The sequence below is a fragment of the Sesamum indicum genome, linkage group LG5 (assembly GCF_026168435.1).
Source record: "Sesamum indicum cultivar Baizhima isolate 11 linkage group LG5, ASM2616843v1, whole genome shotgun sequence".
In the NCBI taxonomy this organism is placed as follows: domain Eukaryota; kingdom Viridiplantae; phylum Streptophyta; class Magnoliopsida; order Lamiales; family Pedaliaceae; genus Sesamum; species Sesamum indicum.
This window is the reverse complement of record NC_142661.1, coordinates 18,856,552-18,877,065: the sequence shown is the minus strand read 5'-3', so window position 1 is coordinate 18,877,065 and position 20,514 is coordinate 18,856,552. Positions and strand designations below refer to the sequence as shown.

Here is a 20,514-nt window from a genome sequence, read left to right as displayed (position 1 = left end):
AATTAATTTATTATAGATCAAATAAATTTTTTTATAACTAAATTATCCCTATACATTTTTCATACATTAATACATGTAAGGAAGTATATTTTCGTTGTTATAAAGTTAGTTTAGTAAAAAAAAATTATTTGATCTGTTAATTGATGATAAATATCAATTTTTATCAGATCGGAGCAAATCTAAATTATCAAAAAGTATTATATATGATTTTTTAAATTATGAGAAATTTACTTATAATTAAGGAGTAAGTGTAATTATCCCATAAATATAAGTAATAACATATATTGTTGTCGAGCTATACGATGAATTAACGCACTCATTCCTACAGCTCGTGGCTCCGCTGTAGAGCAACATTGTCCTATGATTAATCCCTAAGCTCCGTGCAAGTTGAGTATGCTTTGATGGGACACGACCATCTCTTTTACCAGAAAAACCTGTTTTGTTCAACCTCCAATTGTTTGACTGACTGAGAAGCACTCTAATTCCAGATCTCTTTATCCCTCTAATTCAAACACGCCGCCAACCCGTTCATCTGAACTCCTCTTTGAATTTTGAGTTCAGAGACAGTAGTTGAATTCTGGGAACACTGAAGCAGTGTCGTCTGAACCAACAATGGCGGCTGGAACAAGCAGGAAAATATCAGCAGCCTCTGCGCGGGCTCATACCCGGAAACCGAAGTCGAAGGCTCCTTCAAAGTTTGTAGGTGGGTGTTTGATTACTGTTCCCGTTCTCATGCTACTATCTACTTCTTGATTGAATCCCGAGCCTGGTGTTGTAGTTGTTCCTAAGGTGTTTGTTGAATTGTCGACAGCAGAACATATGTGGGCTTTGATGATGTTAAGAATTAAGCTGCATAATGATCCAAAGTTGTGATCTTGACTTGTAAAATTGGGGATTGGAAATTTTGGAAAGTGTTTACGACTGGTTTTATTGGAAGGTAATTGGAATTTAGCTGGTTATTCTGGGCTTCGTATTGAAGAAAGCCTCCATCAAGAATGACTGAAACCTAGCCCCTTATTTTCGGTTCCAGTTTTTCTGATTTCACTCTATTTGAACTTAAATATTTCAGGGATTTTCAAGAAACTTCTGTTGATCTGCTTTGTGGGGTTTCTTGCTTGGGCGTATCAGGCAACACGGTCTCCTCCCCCGAAAAGATGTGGCTCCACAGATGGGCCTCCAATTACAGCACCCAGAGTACAGCTCAAGGATGGGAGATACTTGGCTTACAAAGAATATGGTGTCCCAAAGGATAAAGCAAAGCACAAAATCGTGTTTGTCCATGGGTTCGGTTGTTGCAGGCACGACATTACTTCTCTAACCGCATCTCTGTCCCCGGTAATAGTTACTTCATTATGTTGCTTGTTTGATTTCTATGGATCAACTAGTTAGCAGTGTGTGGACTGATGTTTTGTCCAAACTCATTCACAGGATATTGTTGAAAGTAAAGGAATCTACATTGTTTCATTTGACAGACCTGGTTATGGAGAGAGTGATCCTGACCCAACCCCATCATTTCAAAACATAGCTTTTGATATTGAGGAGCTCGCTGATCAGTTAGAATTAGGATCCAAATTTTATGTCATCGGCTTTTCCATGGGTGGGCAGATTGTTTGGAGCTGCCTCAAGTACATCCCTCACAGGTACATTTCTTCTGATTGCTCTGCATTTTTTGTCCTTGTGTAGATAGCTATACCAATTTGTATCTTGATATATCTTTGTACCACAACTGCTTGTAACTATCTTCGTTTGTTAGCATAAGCCACAGTTTTCATCCCTCAACGGTGTAATGTTCAATATTTTGATGAACAGGTTGGCAGGAGCAGCTTTGTTAGCACCAGTGGTGAACTATTGGTGGCCTGGTTTACCTTCAAACTTGTCAACAGAAGCGTTTAAGCAGCAACTTCCACAGGACCAATGGGCCCTTAGTGTTGCTCATCATGTGCCATGGCTTAACTACTGGTGGAACACCCAAAAGCTATTTCCTGGTTTAAGTCTTCTCTCCGGCAACCCCCGAGTTCTTTCTCAACGAGACGCAGAATTTAGATCGAAAGTTCTTTCTTTACGAGAGGGGCATCTGGTAATCATCATGCCATGCATCTTGAATACACAATATGTTAATAGGAAAACCCGCACACTAATTTATTCTTTTGCTTCAAAGTTTCAATATCACAAGCAAACTTACTAAATTCCTTACATCCGAAGCTGGTTTCATGCACACAATATCCCCATTTCTGTAGTAAATTAATTTTGGAAATTTTCAAGCATGCTTTTATAAATACCTGCATTCGTGTTGCATTGTGGTTTGATGGTAGCCATACGCATTATGCTTGTGTCCTCTGTATACATGAAGTTCTAAATGCTTGTGGGGGTTTATAGAGTTAGAGCTCTGCTCTATATATTCAGTACCCGGGACGTCTCATTAAAAATTTAAAATTCTTGCATGACCAGGCACAGGTAACACAACAAGGTTTTCATGCAATTTACCGCGATCTTGCAATTGGCTTTGGGACATGGGAATTCGACCCCACTGATCTGAAAAATCCATTTCCAGAAAGTGAACGTCCCAACATTCATTTATGGCAGGGGGATGACGACCGGCTTGTCCCTGTTGAACTTCAGCGTTACATTGTCCGTCAGTTTTCTTGGATTCATTATCACGAGTTACCCAGTGCCGGTCATTACTTTCCATATTATGATGAAGTACCAGACTCAATCATACAAGCACTTTTACCTTGAAAGAAAAGACCTTTTGTTCGTCATTTGTATCATCATACCAGGTTCGTGTATTTCTCTGTGTCGAGATAGAGTCTCACATAGTGTTTCTATCTTATTCTGGCAACAGTTTGGTGTTAGGACATGCTATATATTTTCATTTGATTGCAACAGTTATGTATTGTGATTTCTATTTGCCGGGAGGGCGACCTGTACACGCCATTTATACTGGTGAATATTTCGTTGTCTTTCCATATTTAATGATTGATGCCTGAACTTCAAGAATTCAAAGTAGATTTTAATCTAAATTTGGGTCTTGGCTGAATTCAAGTCGACGAATTCAGTACATTTGTCCTGCAATTAATAGTACAATTGAAAAAGAGTGACCAATTACATTACAAGTATAATAATACTAATTGATCTGGAATGATCAACTTTAGTTCGGATAATAAGAATTTTCGTTTTGAGTCTGTACAAATCTTGCACCAGAAAATATGATCCAAATCCATTGAATGGGTTTTGTTGCTTTGGGGAACATTTATTTGTTCTGCACAGAACATAAGTATGTATGTCTAAAGGAGATATATTAGAAAACTTAATTCTAGAAGAATTATGATGCGACAGAAATGAAATTATAAGTAGAAAAGTTGTAAGGAGTTCGTAAGCTTATTACCTAGTTTAGGTCTATAGTGAAATAGCATTGTCGGATTTAGCACTAATCAAGATTCTATCAAAAAATATTTAGTGGGTATTCGAGTGAGTTTATTAAAATTTTAAAATATTTAAAAGTTCATAGAATGTTATAGGGGTTAACTGTTCTTTTTTCAAAAATAAGTTTATAAAATTTAAAAGGAATAATTACACTTTTACCCCAGAGATTTGGTGTAATTGTACATAAATTCTTTATAATTTGACAAATTACATTTAGTACTTTTAATATTTGATTCTTTTTAATCAATAACCTATCTATTTTATCAAAATTCATTGAATTTGTTGACATTAATAAAAAATTTGATTTAAAAATTTATATTTACTCTCGATTAACTTATTCACTTATTCCGGGTTAGATAATTTTTTTCCTGATCAAATTATTCTAACACATTTTTATTCGTTAATGCATGTGAGGGGGTATATTTTCATCGCTATAAAGTAGTTTAGTCAGAAAAAATCATTTGACTTCAATAAATTAATTGAATATTAATATTAATTTTTTAATTAATATAAATATATTCAATAAATTTTAATTAATAAAAAAAAATATTTATTATAGGAAAAGAATCGAAGAATGGTTAGGGGATGGGGGGAAAATAGCATATTGATTTTATAGCCGTTTCTCACTGTCACTCTCACAATTCCAAATAAAAACGAAACATTTTTAACGCTTCTCTGATAAAGGAGAGAAATGACAAGCCAACAATTTCAGCCGTGTCTCCACCCTCACTCGGATCATCCAGCCGAAATCCGCACGTGAGTTTGGTCAGGGCAAGAAGACACGTGTAGAAGCAGGGATAGACGAGCAGTGGGGGAGGAATTGGAGTGAGGACACGTGTGGAGGACGTGTCCAGCAGCAGATCAGACTCAGAGTGCTTCGGCCTGGACCTGGATCCAGTATGGGCCGCAGTTCAAAGTGTTCCCCCTTCCCATTTTGGTGCGCTTCCTACTTTACGCACCTCCTCTTGCCCCCGCCCACAAAACATTATCTCTCCATTTCTTTAACCCACCCCACAAGAAAACCACCCTTTTCCAAATTGCAAGCACTCTCTCTCTCTCTCTCTCTCTCTCTACATTTACATACATACATATATATATATATGCAGGGTTGTGATGGAGGGTTCATGATGAGTTAGCTTTCACTACTCAGGACCCTGCTGGTAATTACCAAGCTTCAAGGACGTCGGGTAATCTTTATAGCATTCTGCTTTCAGTTTTTAATGAATATATACCTACCAAGCAGGGCTGCAGTCTCGGGTTGTACCTTGAGCTTCCATGTCAGCTTGCCTACAATTAGTCACATGAAGAAGTTAGATATGATCCCTGCAGATCAGCTGTTTTTCATTACTCAGTTATTTGTTGCATTGATTTTTTCTGCTTCTCGTCGGTAATGCGTACGTGTTAGACGATAGCTTATTGATTTAGCCATTCTTGATATATATATATATGTATATGCTTATTTAATTAGTAGTCTAGTGTTCTAATTACATTTGGAACAATTAACGTTATTCACAGAGTTATTAATGTCATAAGCTGATATAAAGAATTTTGCGAATAGTGACAGGATTAATCTACTCGATGGCTAGCTGTTCAAACGGAGGTTTTAATATGGATCGACTGTGAAAACACCAATTACAAGCTTCAATACAAGAAAAAATCAGGATTTTTACCTCACCTACTAGGGTTTGAATGAGCACTTGACCATGTATATGCTACACAATCTTCTTATATATATATATATATATATGTATATTAGCAATACACAACTCACCCAATGCGTCTGCCAAAATATTTAAAACTTATAAATAATTAATATTCTTATTGATAAAATGATTATCAATCATGGGATTGTGAGTTGAGGAGGTTTGGGAGGTATTTTAGTAAATTCATTAAAAAATATTGAAATTACTATTATGGTCAAATTTTGTTGGAGGGAGAAATGAGTTAAAGGGTTTGTTACGACAATAAAGTTTTTCTTTTTAACTAGACGTCGTGGCACGTCGTCCCTACGTGCATATAATAAATAATATTTAATGTTTTAAAATATATTATGAATAAGAATATATATATATAAGCACCAATTCTATCACATTTAGAAAAAATAAAAGAAAGAAAAAAAAGCGACAAAAAAAGAAAATAAACTTAGGAGTATTATCGGTATAATAATAAAATTGGTGCCGCGGTATCATAATCGCCATTTGTAAGAGAAAAAAGTCTTCTCTTATATATTAATATAGATAATAATAAAATTGGTGCCGCGATTTTATAAATGCCATTTGTGAGATAAAGAGACTTTCTCTTATATATTAGTATAGATAGTATTACAGATAGTATTACAGATAGATACACTGATGAAGGTATTGCTAATTACAATTACTATATACGGGATCTTTGGTAACCAACACCAAGAAGTATAACATTTAAAAATAAATAGTCATTGACTAGCTATGCTACGTTGTCGGTAGATGTGGTTTAAGTTGTGGGTGTGGCTAAAATGTTTATCATGGCTAACAGTCATGACAAATATTTTTGTCAAATTTTTTGCTTTGGTGTTATTTAGTCATAGTTAATAATAGTCATTTATCACAACCCTTAATCCATAGCCGTTAAAATGTAGTCAGTAGTGAATTTTCTTCTAATACAATTAATTGAAAAGTGTTAGTATATGCTTAATGCAGTTGAAGATGAGACGAGGAACTTCCCGGATGAGGGTTCTTCATAGGGTTTTTTTCCCCTAGGAATTTTGGTGGAGTTTGTTTCCTTTTTAGAAGTAGCCGGAAGGGGTCCTTTGGAAGGAAATTAGTAGATTGAATATGGTGTTTGTTTCCTTGATTCTGTAAGTTCCGGTAACATAGTAGTGTGATTTAGCATCCTAGATCAGTTTCTGTGATCCGAAACATTTTGTAGGTTTTCACTGGAAAAGCCAAGATGGTAGCTACAGATTCTGATATCGTATCTCAAGGAGACGCTGAGCCGCCGGTGCAGTCAAGCCAGCAACACACCAAGAACCTGATACTTCAATCACTAGGCAGACAGTCGTCAATATACTCACTCACCCTCGATGAATTCCAACACACACTATGTGAGAGTGGCAAGAATTTTGGCTCCATGAACATGGATGAATTCCTCAACAGCATATGGACCGCCGAAGAAAATCAAGCCCATGCTACGAGTGCTACAGCCACCAGCAACAACGCTAACGCTGTGCACTTTCCTGTGCAAGAAACTAATACTAAAACAGATAAGGGAATAGCCAAGCAGCCTAGCTTACCAAGGCAAGGTTCTCTCAGCATTCCAGAGCCTCTGTGTAGGAAAACTGTGGATGAAGTATGGTCTGAGATCCACAAGAAGCAGCAGCATAATAATGACACTCAGGGCCAAATTCAGAATCCTAACAATACTCAGAGACAACCGACATTTGGAGAAATGACACTGGAAGATTTCTTGATTCGGGCTGGGGTTGTAAGGGAGCAGAATTTTGCTCCAGCACCACCTCAGCAGCCACAGTTTGGGATGTTCCAAAACAGCAGCCATCCGGTGATGGGGCCTAGTTTTGTTGCAAGACCAGTAATGGCGATAGGTGGTGGTGTTAATAACGTTACAGCTCAGCCAATGCCTCAGAGTGCTGTAGGAGAGGCACTGGGTTACACAGGAGGAATGAAACGGGCCAGTGGGTACTCGCAGCCCACACCGACAGTCAATTATGGAGGGAGATTGGGGAATGGCAATGGAGGAGGATTTGGGCAGGTACAAGGTTTGGGAATGGGGTCACCGGTTAGCCCAGTGTCCTCAGATGGCCTTGGGACAAATCATGTTGACAGCGGAAATCAGTATGGATTAGATATGGGTGGAGCTAGGGGAGGACGAAAGCGGATCATAGATGGTCCGGTGTAGAAGGTGGTGGAGAGGCGGCAAAGAAGAATGATCAAGAACAGAGAGTCGGCTGCAAGATCTAGGGCGAGGAAGCAGGTAATCTACCCATGAATTCACTTTTTGTGCTGATAATCTATAGATAGCAAAAATTGATGGATGCCTGGAGAACATACGAACTTTGTGCTGCCATGTTTCTTCAGTTTGATGTTTTCTTATTGTTGGGCAGGCCTACACAGTTGAACTAGAAGCAGAATTGAACCAACTGAAAGAAGAGAACGCACACCTAAAACATGCTCTGGTAACCTAACAGACAGTGTACATGATTTCAGTCAGCAATTAGAGCCCACAACTTATTTTATCACGATTAAATGGTTAACTAGTATTACTAACACACTTGTGCCATCTTGACTCCATAACAGGCTGAGCTAGAGAGGAAAAGGAAACAGCAGGTAAATCATTGACTCGGCATTCGTTTACCGTTTTAGTGCATGCTTTCAGGAGAGAGATGTATCCTACTTATCATCTATGTTAATCCATATTTGCACCCAACCTATGTACAATCTTCCAATAACTAGTTATGTGCTTCGGCAAACTTTGGTCACAGTACTATGAGGAAGCAAGAGCAAAGGCACAGATGCAATCCAAGGCCCAGAAAGCCAATGAGACAGTACAAGCAATGAGGAGAACTTTGAGCTGTCTTTACTGAAGCAAACTGCAACCAGTGGACTAATGCCGATTTGACAAGACCTTGGGTAGAATGCCTTTTTAACTGTCATTTCTGGGAAGACAGGAAAGAGAAGCCAAAAGAATATTGGGTGGGTGAGGTGGATTGAAACTCTGCATTTCTTTTTTTCTGATAAGAGAGTTGGGGATAGGCTTGAGGCTTATAGATTTGCTTTTTGAGTTATATAGTCGTAGTAGTGGTTGCCCTTTGCATAATCTTTGCACTCTTTCCTGTACTGCTAGAGGTAAATGATAAGCCTGTGAATTTGATAACGACAACAAGGAACCTTGTTTCCTTCTTTTTTTTTCCTTTTTTCCCCTGGTGTGTAAATTCTTTAGGGAAATAAATTGCATTATTTTCTATACATCAGGCTCGATCAAGAAGTCAATAGCTTTTTAGCCTGTATTTGTGGATAGTGGCAGTATTGTTTGTGTCACTGGTTTTCTAGAGGACCATTGTTTGTGTCACTGGTTTTCTAGAGGACCAAAGTCTATCAACTGGACCAACACCACCAAACATGGTGAGATTTGCACCCAGGAATAATGGTGGGGTTTGAGGCTTATGCTGCAGGCGCGGCAGCCGCAGCTGCCACTGCAACAAGTCCAAGTGTGTCTATAGTTTCTTATCATGGCCCTCGACAAGCAACATATACAGTGGACGAGATGGAAGAACTTAGATGAGTTCTCTTAGTTCATGACATGTAAAAACTTTGCAGCTTTCTTGTCATAGTAATGAGGTAACCATTCAAAGTTCGCGACATGTGACAAACATTTGTTAGAAGCATAAGAAATGCGAGACGATTTCAAAGAAGAATTGCAGATTACAAATGTAGGAAGAGTACATGGACTGCAAAAGGCTAAGTAGATACTATATCAAAAAACCTTCATGGAACAGATTACTTGGCCAGTATAAGAGGCGTTTCTGTGGCCCACGGCAAGTTGTACCATCTCTGGAAAATACACCTCAACTCGCAGTAAAATAGGTGACTTCTCCTCCTGAAAGGTCAAATTACACTCTTGAGTCTCAAAAGGTACCTCTTATTCATTACAATTAAGTGAACAGAGTAGCAGAGGGCTCACCAAAAACGGCATGTGATCCTTTGTATCATGTACCCCTTTTCAAGATTTCATTCGGTAAGGCTAAAATATGCATGGTTGCTTGTCAGATAGATAAGTCTACAAGAAGAATATAATCAATGTGGGGAGGCACGTTAAGAACCAGTTCCTCAAGGAGAATTCTGAATTTTTAGATGGCTTCTAAGTTCTAATTGGCTGCAGAGCTAAGGAAAATCGTTCGACCTGGGTGATTGGGTAGCTCAGACTCATTAACCTACAACAGCGACTCCCTTGGATGTATATGGAGAAAAGAAAGAAACCATCACTTTCAAGATTATGTCCTTAAAATCGATGACAAGAACGTGGAAGTTAGTAAGTTGCTGACCCCAAATTCATACTGCTGGTAGACTTGGAGGTTCTCATCATGCTGAAACACTCTCACCTTATTAGAATAAAAGGGCGTACCATTTATCACGCATAAACTTTTAGATATTCAGCTGTAGAGACGGAATGTTGCCTCATTATCACTCTTTGAATTATGGCATGGAAAAGAGTCAATAGGACTGACATGCAGATCTTCTGCCAAGTTAACATGATGAGTCCACCAGTTAAAAATCTCATTCAATTTTAATTTAGGTGTTCTTTTCAAGGAAAACAGAAGATAAAGGCATATCTTTTGGATTTGTATAAGTGGTGAGAAGGGAAGTAATGATCTACAAGTTTCATTACTTATAACAGTAACATCATCAATCCCTTGACCCCTTAGCAATTATTCATTTTCCATACCTTCCTCTGACCATATACAAATATCAATGTTATCTAATAAATAGAATCCAGTCAAATTTTGGAGAAGCTGAGAAGGAAGCAAGAGAAAGATGGATAGGAAGAAAAGAAGGAAACACACTATATCGTAAGAAATAGTCTCCATGAGGGAACCAAAAACAATGTACTTCACATTTTAAGAATTATCAAGAAACAATAAATATATCATAGCATGGAACCAAACATAGGCAGCAATCTTGTAGAAATAAAAATATCATTCCACATGCCTTCAAGTCCAAAAATTATCTGGCAAAAGACCAAAAGAGGAGATGAAGAATCTCAATTGAAGCTCATGTACCTGCTTCTGCAGTTTAGGGATGACAAATTCCAATGTCTACAATATCTATTCATATTTAAATTGAACTTCTACGTCCAGGTACTTCCTCATAAGTCTTACGATAGATGATGTGAAGTTGGCCAACGTGTGGCATTCTTCATGGGTTTTGGTTTCTGAAACAACACCATGGATGACCAGATTCCTGAGATGAGGGCACCTTTCAAGAAGTGCTGAGACCCACGTCGAGAATAGGTCACTAATTACTGTCCACCCGAGCTCCAGAACAATGACATTCTCCAAAACAAAAGAACCTTGTAAGCCATCATGTAGTGCTGTCTCTCTTAGATCATAACTCAATGCTAGATGGCTTAATAAAGGAAAGCATGAAGAAATAGTCTCTACATCGATAACCTCATCCTCATCGTCAAAAACAACACCCCAAAGCCTAAGCTTTCTCAACTTCGATGATCGTGATATCATATGGTAGAACTTTATCCACATGATTGTAAAATTACTAACATCAACAATCTCAAGATTTTCAGCATTCTCGCCAATATCAAGATGGATGACACTAACATCATCAATCTTCAGGAATCTTAACATGCCCTTACCAATCAGCTCAAAAACCTCGAGTGTACAATCTTTCAAATGCAGTTTTTCTAGACTATCAGCTTCCAGTATGAACTTATCCAAGCTGATAGCTTCCACATAAATATGCTTTAATGAGTTAGTAGTCAACTCCATCACCGCCTGTGGATCTGACATGACAACATCTAGGCTGACTAGGGTCAATACCTCAATTTTTGGGCAGGCAGTAAGCAGAAGGCTCAGATCCAAGGCTGATATACTGACATAACTCAGGGACAGAGATCTTAGGCAGGGAAACCTCTGATAACTAGGTTCAACCCCCGTAATAGTATTGTGAGCCAATGTCAACGCTTCAAGCTTATGTCTACCACATTTTTCGAGAATGTTAATGTTAGGTGTCGTCCTCACATTATAGTGAAGCTGGCGCAAGGTTTCTCTAGTGTACATGAGCCAGGCAATGACTGGAGCGGCTGAGAATTCATCTACATCATCCATAATTATGGAAAGGCACTGCAGTCCTTTGGTTTGGAATATTGTTTGTGTAATAAGTATCTCCAGTCTACTTGTGGAAAACTCATGATACAAGGGCCAATCGTTAGAATTAAACGTAAGAGTGTGGAGATGATTCCTCCAAGCCTCTTGCCATTTCCTGCAAGTTGCAGATGCAATCACCACATTTCGGGCAGCCCCAAGCCGTGACAGAATGTTCCCGACAACCTCAACTGGAAGATACTCCATTCAAAGTCAACAAAACAACTATAGAGTATAAGAGCAACAGAAATGCTAAAGTCCACCAAAACTCAATCAGATCATGGCTCTTTTAAAGTTGTAGAGTCTAAGCCACATCCAATACTGATCGTTCAGATAATTTTTACCTTCTTATTTATTCTCACCATCCACTTCAACTCTCAACGGTAACGAATGCCAGAAAGCAAAAGGCTGATTGTTACAATTCCGACTAGTATCTTCAGAAAATTCAGTTTACTTAATCAACACTCAGAATACACCGAAAAAACAAGCCCAGTATCCGAATATTCAGCAAAACATTCACTTTATCCATCAACCAAATCAATACTATATCCAATCCAATGCTTCATCAGAATACCAATCCTCCCTCATCTATTGAGTATTTCCGGAAGCCATAAGCTATTATCAACTTCACCAGTTTCTGCAAATCTATTCCTGCAACCAAGTATTCGAGAAAATACGTAAAAAAGTCACATTCCACCGTCTACATACACTCAATGAATCCAAGACAGTTAAAAGATCAGAGAAAACAAGAATCGAAAACACGGGCATTTACCTTAACAATCAGAAGCTAATAAACGCAACGCGATCAATCAAGAAAGATCAAATAACAGGCGCAAATCGTACATATCTATAATTAGGGAGAGAGTACAAGAACATGAAAAAAGCAATGATTTCCGGTGAAAATAATAGGAGAGGAGAAAAGGGTCGAAAGGCTGGAATCTGATTTGCTGGAAAAAGAAAGGTTGGAGAAAGGTGGGAGCTGCGAAATGGTCAAGCTGCTGTGAGTACGTCTGTGAGGAATACACACACAGTGAAGGTGTTTGATGGTACGTGCGGAGACCCACGTAAATACGTGTATCCCGATGATTGTATCATTGGGACGTACTCCTCTAGCCAATAACTGGCGTCTCTCGTCCTCTTAATTGCTCAACCCCCCCTAATTTAATGAATTTGCAAAGTTTTCCTTTAATTTAAAAGAATAACTAAAACGACCCCTTATGTTATTAAAAATTTTAAACTCAGTCCTTTTCCCTTCAAATCTTTTACCTTTTGATTTCCCATATTACCCTCACTTGATCAACCTTTGGATATCTAAATTTAAAAATTATTTTTTGAGAAAGTAAAATATTATACAACTCACTTTATATAAAAAATTATGCTAAAGTATCTAAATCTACAAAATTATACTTATTGCAAAAAATTACTTGAATATATATTGAGAGTTTAATGTAATTTACTCTTATGTGATATTGCAAATGAGAAAATTATTTCATATAAAAAAAGATTAGCATAATATTTATATTAATTACTTCTTTTTCTTTATGCATTTTTTTTTTACATAATTTTTGTATAACTTTATTATTAATATTATTTTGTATATAATTTATTAATTAATAAATATTTTATTTTAAATAATATTATAAAATTTGTACACACATAGAGTGTGCAACATAATACTAATATATATAAAAAGCCTAGTTGAGTTGTATTTCTATAAATTAATTGAATTGGATGTGTATGTGTATGTAGCGAAGTCCAACAATTCTACAATAATCAAAACAGGAATTTACACTGCGATAATTAAATTAATATTTGATACTAATGACAATAAAGCGGGTGTAGTCCGATCCCAAGATCCGTCCCAAAAATAGATGTGAAGGTAATAAAAAAATTAATAAATTAAAATCAACATATCAAAATAACTGAGACACCAATTTAATTATATATAGTATAGATGGACAGATAGAAACAAAATTGAAAATAAAAGGAAACAATTTTCCCCATAAGAAAGAAAGCAGCAAATATGGAGAGAAAAATCAAAATCCAACCAATGAACCAAAACCGGGGATGATAACGTTCCATTACATCAAAGCCCAGAGGGCAGAGAGGCCCACTCCACTCCACTCCTTCTAAACAACAAAGGCTAATAAATTGGAGAGTGTGAGTGAAATGCTGGAGTCGACAGATACATACAATGCTGAAAAGATAGTTTGTTGAAGGAGACTCTTGTGAACCCTGCACATTTTATTTTCTCTCTTTTTCCAATTAATGTTCGACGCATCAGGCCATTCCGTGTACCCTGCATTTCCAACAATGATATTGACACACACTCTATGCTGTTAGTTTCTGCCTCATTCCGCTGATTTCTTGGTAATATATGAAGGCTTGTGTTCGTCTACTAGTGTAGCAGTTGAAGGACAAAAATCCCACGAACGCTTTTCGTGTTTTTGGATGGTAGAATCATTCTTCCTGCAGGGATTCAGGTGAATTGCAAGCACTTTGGGATTCGGTTTCATGTTTGTTGTTTGATACATTTGAGTGCTCTTACTGTTTCATGGTAGCTACTTGGTGGTAGTTGTTGCTCTTTTGCTTGTAGCTGTTACGTGCATTGATTTATGCTGTTGTGCTGAATTACACTTTTATCTGGCTTTCAATTTACTGCCTCTGAGGTTTTCTATTTTGCTAATTTTTTATACTTAGGATTAGTGTATCTTCACAAGCTTTGAAGTGGGTACATTCTTATTTCAGACGGTTCTCCTTAGTTTGCTGATTTATTTATTGACAGGTATTGAGAAAGAAAAAAGGGTAAATTGGGATATAGTCAGTAAGATTTCTGTCAAACCAGGGTGCTCTGGTCAGATAAAAGCAACTTGGGACTTGGATATTTCATAAATGGCTACATGCACATCACAATATTTCACGCCTCTGGATATTCGAAGCCCGTTAGGGGTATTGACTGTTCATGGGGCAAGAGTTTCTCCCTTGAAAATGGTTGAAGAAAGGAATGGGTTCCCAGCAGCTGGGAAAAAAGGTGGTTCAAGTTTCCCACAGTTCAAATGTTCAGCAAACTCACACAGTGTTAATCAATTTCAAAGCAAGGACCCTTTTCTGAACCTACACCCTGAGATCGCATTGCTTGGAGGTGAGACAAACTCTACAATGATCAATCCGAGACAGGATAGTTCCAGTGGAAGTGTTACTGAGAGCCCGCGAGACTCATCCACTCTGAACAATTATAATGAGGCCAAGATCAAGGTTATTGGAGTTGGAGGTGGTGGCTCAAATGCTGTCAACCGTATGATAGAGAGTGCAATGAAGGGGGTTGAGTTCTGGATTGTTAACACCGATATCCAAGCCATGAAGATGTCTCCGGTCTTCCCTAAGCATCGACTGCAGATTGGCCAAGAGCTGACTAGAGGACTTGGAGCTGGTGGGAACCCAGATGTTGGGATGAATGCTGCTAAAGAAAGCAAAGAGGCTATAGAGGGTGCAGTTTATGGAGCAGACATGGTCTTTGTGACAGTAAGTTTTCTGGTGACCTGTGGTCATAAATCAAGAAAACCAAGCATGGGAATAGAACTTCGTTTGAGCTGGATCTCAGACATTTTCTTGCCCAAAGGCTTATGCTGTTGACTTGTTTGGAAATGAACAATCATTTCTCAAGAGGGTCAAGTTTCTCGTCAGAATGTGTAAAAGGAAACAGTGATATCTACCTTTCTGGACATCTACCTAGCAAGTATTATAATCTCTGTGCATCATAAATTGCTCTTTCTGCTTGTCTCAGTCATTTATTTTGGAAAACTTGCAGGCTGGAATGGGCGGGGGAACAGGCACTGGAGGAGCTCCTATAATAGCTGCGGTTGCAAAGTCTATGGGTATCTTGACTGTTGGCATAGTTACTACTCCATTCTCTTTTGAGGGACAGCGAAGAACTGTTCAAGCCCTAGAAGGAATTGCTGCTCTAAGAGAAAATGTTGACACCCTAATTGTTATTCCTAATGAAAAACTCTTGAAGGCAGTATCCTCATCTACACCAGTAACAGAAGCATTTAATCTTGCTGATGATATTCTTAGACAAGGAGTTCGTGGTATCTCTGATATAATCACGGTATGGTGGATCTAGTGCACGCCTAACAAAGTTGATTTTGTATGTGTGTGCTTATATGTTTTGTTTGTTAAGTCTTTGTAGTTTGTTTTAGTTTGGCATTTATCTGCACTCACTAGCCCAAAGCAAGATCTTGGTATTGCTCCAAAAGGCGTTATCTTTTATTGTTAATGACCACTATGCTTTACCAAGGATTGAATTATGTGCGAGTTTTATCTTTGTATCTTCTGGTTTATATCTGAAAGTTATCCATTCAACCAAAATAGGAACACTATGCTGATAATAAATTCATCTTTGTGGGAAATGTGAACTTGCTTTATCTAAAATTAAGGAGTGATGAAGTGTAATTGATGTTATGTTTATCATTAACCTGCTTGAATGTGAAGACTCAGTAGCCACATACCTGAATGACAATATAAGTTTATAGACATAAATATGCTAAAGTGAGAACCTTTGTGGTTTATGTACCTGAATGACCATATGGACCCTTGCAGTGAACTTTCTAGTTAAATTTATTGTGTATTTTTCTGTATAACAGTTTATTGATTGCCTTTTCTATTTTAAGCAAGCGATAGAAGTGGTAATCCATTTGCCTTTCTTGCAGATCCCGGGACTAGTAAATGTAGATTTTGCTGATGTGAGAGCTATTATGGCTAATGCAGGTTCTTCATTAATGGGAATTGGAACTGCAACAGGTATCGTCAAGAAGCCATTAACTTCACTTGCTTGCTGGTATTGTTGCTTGTTTGATGTTTTTGCTGCTTGCTGGATGAACTCTGAATTTTTGTGTCTCGATGCAAGTTGCTTGTACTCTTCCCTTCTTCTGCTCCTCTTTCTTTCCCCCTCTTTTTGGTATTATTTCCTAAAAGCACATATGGTGTTGTTACTTGGGTCTCTTGAAGCTATCTCACCATTCATCCCTATTCTTTTTTAACACTTCAAACATTGATTTTTAGCTTGCTGAAATGCAGGAAAAACCAGGGCTACAGATGCCGCCTTAAATGCCATCCAGTCTCCCTTACTGGATATTGGTATAGAGAGAGCTACTGGAATAGTCTGGAACATAACTGGTGGCAGTGATCTAACATTGTTTGAGGTGGGTTAATGCTCTCTCTCCCTACCGTTTCTTCTTTGCACCTCGCACTTCTTTTCCTGATACTTATGTCTTGCATATATTTAGCTTCTTGCCTGTGTCCTCTTTCCATTCACATCATTCTGACGCAAAATATGATATTGAGTAATGACAAGAGAATCTCCTGCATGTAAAATGAGTAATAGGAAACTCACCATTTCAGCCATACCCTGTCTCTGTCTGTACAGTGAAATTGCTATTAGGAAACACCATGCTAGCATGAGTAAGTTCACGGTAATGCCTTATGCGGGTGAAGTAGAATTGATTGTCACATATTTTTCATGCTCATGTCTGGGTGCAGTTAAACCTCTGTATTTCCACATGCTTGGCTATAGGGCCTATGTAATCCTTTCCTTTGGCCTTAATGATATCATGGAGTTTGAGAGAAAAGCCTATTACTCCTATTTTTAGATGGTGCATTTCAGGGTATTAACTGGGTAGAGTCTAACCATTGAAACATAAAAAGAAAGCATAGTTTTTAGCCTACTCACTTGGCTAGGTTTGAGTTATAGGAAAGATGTCTTTACAGATGGTATAGGTATATACTCAATGATGCTTCACGATAGAAATTGGTACATATCTATTTCATATTCATCTGTACATGATTTATCCGTTCATGATTATGGACTTTATATGTGTTTTGAAATGTGAAATGGCAGGTAAATGCTGCAGCAGAAGTCATATATGATCTAGTGGATCCAAGTGCCAACCTAATTTTTGGTGCTGTGGTGGATCCATCAATAAGTGGTCAAGTAAGTTCATCTATTCAAGACTACTATAATCTAGAAACTTAGGACTATTTTTGTCAGCTGCCTTCACCATCCATCCATTTGTCTTGAGTAATGCTGCAAAAGCGTCCTAATCAGAGAAAGAATAACTGGACTTGGCTGCATTATGATTTCCCCAAAAGCTTGACATGATTTCACGGGCAAAGACTTGAGCTTGTCAAAAGCATTCACAGATCACTTAAGTCATTTTTCAGTTAGTAGCATCTTCTCCTGTGAATATTACATTATCGGGTTAATTACAAAAACCAGTCCTGAGGTTTGCTCTATCCACCATCCTTGACATTTGCCTCCACTTACATATTACCAGAGTCTAGTGCAAATTTGATAATTTAAATTACGTATCATAAATTGAAATAAATGTTTGGATGTTAATTTAGTTTCATACTAAAAACTAGGAAACATATGTGGAATCAATTGTATAAATAAAATCGAAAATAGTTTTATAATATAGTTAAATTATTTTTTAATTCAAAGTGTTCTCTCTGATTTAGAAAATTTAGAGAAAACCAAAGAAGGGGAAGAAAAAAAAATCTTCTCCTTCCGCACTGCATGCACAACCCACTTACCACCTTTGCCCAGGCCCCAGCCTGGTGCCGGCACCCCAACAAGCCCAATCCATCCTGCATGGCCAACCCCCATCAACTACAATCTAGGCTACTTGGCATCACCCGGCTCCATAGCCCACTCTCCCCCTACATTATTACCTCCTCCTTGGTCCCAACTCCTGAGACCCTAAACCCATAGACACCCAGTGTTACCAACTCCCACATCCCATTCCAATTGCCATGCACTCTACATTCCATTCGAGTCTCCCCCTACCCTGGAAAGTTGTATTTCCTTTTTCTTTCTTATTAAGGGGAAAAATCATCTCTTGTTTAATCTTCAGATCTTTTTCTTAATTTTTTGTTTCAACTTACTTAAAAGGTATAAATGACATTTCCTAGTTCCAGTTGTGTTTCTCCATCATACATTGGTTATAAGTCATCAATGTGCTTTGAAACTTGAAGGGGTAGTTTTATGTAATTAAGGCGAACCTCAAGGGCGTTTTTATTATTAACCTATATTTCTTTTGCTTGGCCTGTGGAGCTGGAGGGACGTGGGGTTATTAGTGAGCTATGAAGGCATAGAATGGAGAAACAGAGCAGAAGTTGTTTCTGATAGATCAGAACTATGCAAAAGTTGTTGGCTCTGACATTTACATGCAATAAAATTTGATCAATTCTGTCTGCTAATAATTCAGGTTAGCATAACTTTGATCGCCACTGGTTTTAAACGTCAAGGAGAGAGTGATGGGAGAACCCTCCAGGTATACATCCATCTCTCCACCACATATACCTTACTAAAATCTTTATTAAGCATTTGTTGGCCTGTGAAAACGATGCAGGCAAACCAGCTGCCACAGGGAGATTCAAACATTGGTCTCAATAGGCGACCCGCATCTTTTCTAGAAGGTGGTTCTGTGGAAATCCCCGAGTTCTTGAGGAAGAAAGGACGCTCTCGCTATCCAAGAGTTTAATTCCCTTGTTAGATTCTGCATCACATCTAGTAGTCTTCAACTTGATCTCACCTTCGGAGTGTGTCTGTACAGGATTTTGGGCTGTTACATCCAATATGAAAACTTAGCTTTGAGAAGGATGGAGCTTTACCACATTCTTTTGTTCTGAATAAAACATAATCTGGATGTATGAATGATGAGTTAGACACTTGAAAAAACATTGCATATAGAGCGCAACAGTTGATATAACTTGGAGATCCTGTGGTAATAAATCTGAGGAGCTTAGAGCTTATTTTGCACCACAGTTTCAATTTTCTCTGAATATTTTTCCGGGTATCTACAAAGTTAAACAAATTTTAATATAGGGTGAATTACAGCAGATCCTCTTGAACTTTGTTATAAATATAAATATTTTTTTGTTGTTTGAAAAATTATAAATATCTCCTAAAATTAACAATCGTTGAACGAATACATCATACAATGAGCTATCATAATAGAATTTTTGTTAATCGATTGTTAATATCATGAGGTATTTGTAATTTTTCAAAATAGAATTTTTATTAATTGATTATTAATACGAGAAGGTATTTGTAATTTTTTAAATATTAAAAATAGTTATAATTATGGCAACTTTCAAGATAACATGTCGTAATTTTACCTTTAAACTATTATTGGGCCAGTATGCAAAAAGAAGTGGAATAAGGGACCTTAGACTTAGAGGTGGTGTAATAGGGCAATGGTGGGTACAGACATTAAAGTTTGGGAGGCTTTAGCACAAACGAAATATCTGTGTCAACATCCTTTCAATTCCAAACAAGTTCCCATCTCCCATTAAATGATTTGATGCCTATATGAAATCAAAATCTCCATCCCCATAGGCCCAAACATCATCAGAATCACACAAACTTCTGAAATCAACATCAACCTCACACATCCACACCAAAAATCCTTTCTGTTTGAAACATATCATCATCATCATCATTTCTCTCTCTCATGAAACTTCTCTCTCTCTCTCTCTCATGAAACCACATAAATTTGAATCCTAAAATCTGAAAAAAGAAGACACGTACACTTGTCGCTTACCATACAAAGCAAGAACACTTTCTGTTGACGTGTAAACAAACACTCCCATTCATTTCATTTTCCTTCTTTTCTTCCCACACAATAAAATAAAGAACCTTTCTCTCTATTCCTTCTAATCTTCTTCCCCTCCTTCACTATACTCACCAGAATCATCTTAGCATCTCTCCGGATTCAACTACTGAACCACACTATATATATTTACTCATGCAAAAAGGTAAAGAACCGACCAGTACCATGCCACCTCCCAAAGACTCCGACCCATTGCTGCAGCTTCCATCCGAACCCACCAAAGCTGCAGACCATCAACCCGGATCCGAGAACCCATTATTAGTTCCACCGGAGAAGACAAAGGGATCATTGGAGGAGAGTAAGTCCGAGAAGGAGGGATCAGCTCTGCAGGAACCACAAGAGCTCATAAACCCCACGCCATCTGCTCATACAAGTAGTAGTACTACCACTGCACCAAGCGAGGTGGTGGCAACAGTAGAGGAGATTAACAGCAGCGGGAGGGAGAGGCTGAAGAGGCACCGGGTGGAGGTGGCGGGTCGGGTCTGGATACCGGAGATGTGGGGGCAGGAGGAGTTGCTGAAAGACTGGATCGATTGCACGGCGTTTGAT

General features: G+C 38.0%; 3 protein-coding genes and 1 pseudogene across 7 annotated transcripts; 3 read left to right on the top strand and 1 right to left on the bottom strand.

The window, feature by feature from the left end:
• Positions 1-294: 294 nt before the first annotated feature.
• On the top strand, positions 295-2,997 carry LOC105161765 (uncharacterized). The gene is made up of 5 exons (XM_011079574.3): positions 295-703; positions 1,070-1,335; positions 1,429-1,640; positions 1,810-2,077; positions 2,449-2,997. Exons 1-5 carry the CDS (start codon positions 613-615, stop codon positions 2,734-2,736), a joined length of 1,125 nt encoding a protein of 374 aa, XP_011077876.1. The 5' UTR covers positions 295-612; the 3' UTR covers positions 2,737-2,997.
• Positions 2,998-4,366: 1,369 nt separating this feature from the next.
• On the top strand, positions 4,367-8,384 carry LOC148788209 (protein ABSCISIC ACID-INSENSITIVE 5-like; annotated as a pseudogene). The gene is made up of 5 exons (XR_016065622.1): positions 4,367-4,610; positions 6,331-7,392; positions 7,523-7,594; positions 7,716-7,745; positions 7,901-8,384. The product of XR_016065622.1 is annotated as a protein ABSCISIC ACID-INSENSITIVE 5-like (transcript).
• Positions 8,385-8,719: 335 nt separating this feature from the next.
• LOC105161764 (F-box/LRR-repeat protein At1g67190) lies at positions 8,720-12,378 on the bottom strand. 4 transcript variants are annotated; one of them, XR_002287123.2, is made up of 4 exons: positions 12,066-12,378; positions 10,196-11,944; positions 9,100-9,195; positions 8,720-9,015 (listed from the first exon to the last, which is right to left on the bottom strand). XR_002287123.2 is itself a non-coding variant. In XM_011079572.3 (3 exons), the coding sequence occupies exon 2, from the start codon at positions 11,498-11,500 to the stop codon at positions 10,241-10,243; it is 1,260 nt and encodes a 419-aa protein (XP_011077874.1). In that variant the 5' UTR covers positions 11,501-11,944; positions 12,066-12,378; the 3' UTR covers positions 8,720-9,015; positions 10,196-10,240. The 4 variants fall into 4 exon arrangements, 3 of the variants coding, with proteins under 3 accessions (XP_011077874.1, XP_088736982.1, XP_011077872.1); XM_011079572.3 differs by lacking the exon at positions 9,100-9,195; XM_088880856.1 differs by lacking the exons at positions 8,720-9,015; positions 9,100-9,195 and adding an exon at positions 9,205-9,654.
• A 968-nt stretch (positions 12,379-13,346) lies between these two features.
• On the top strand, positions 13,347-19,112 carry LOC105161814 (cell division protein FtsZ homolog 2-1, chloroplastic-like). Its single transcript, XM_088880855.1, has 8 exons — positions 13,347-13,776; positions 14,079-14,815; positions 15,102-15,401; positions 16,003-16,093; positions 16,370-16,494; positions 17,190-17,282; positions 18,559-18,624; positions 18,703-19,112. Exons 2-8 carry the CDS (start codon positions 14,186-14,188, stop codon positions 18,832-18,834), a joined length of 1,437 nt encoding a protein of 478 aa, XP_088736981.1. The 5' UTR covers positions 13,347-13,776; positions 14,079-14,185; the 3' UTR covers positions 18,835-19,112.
• Positions 19,113-20,514: the final 1,402 nt, after the last annotated feature.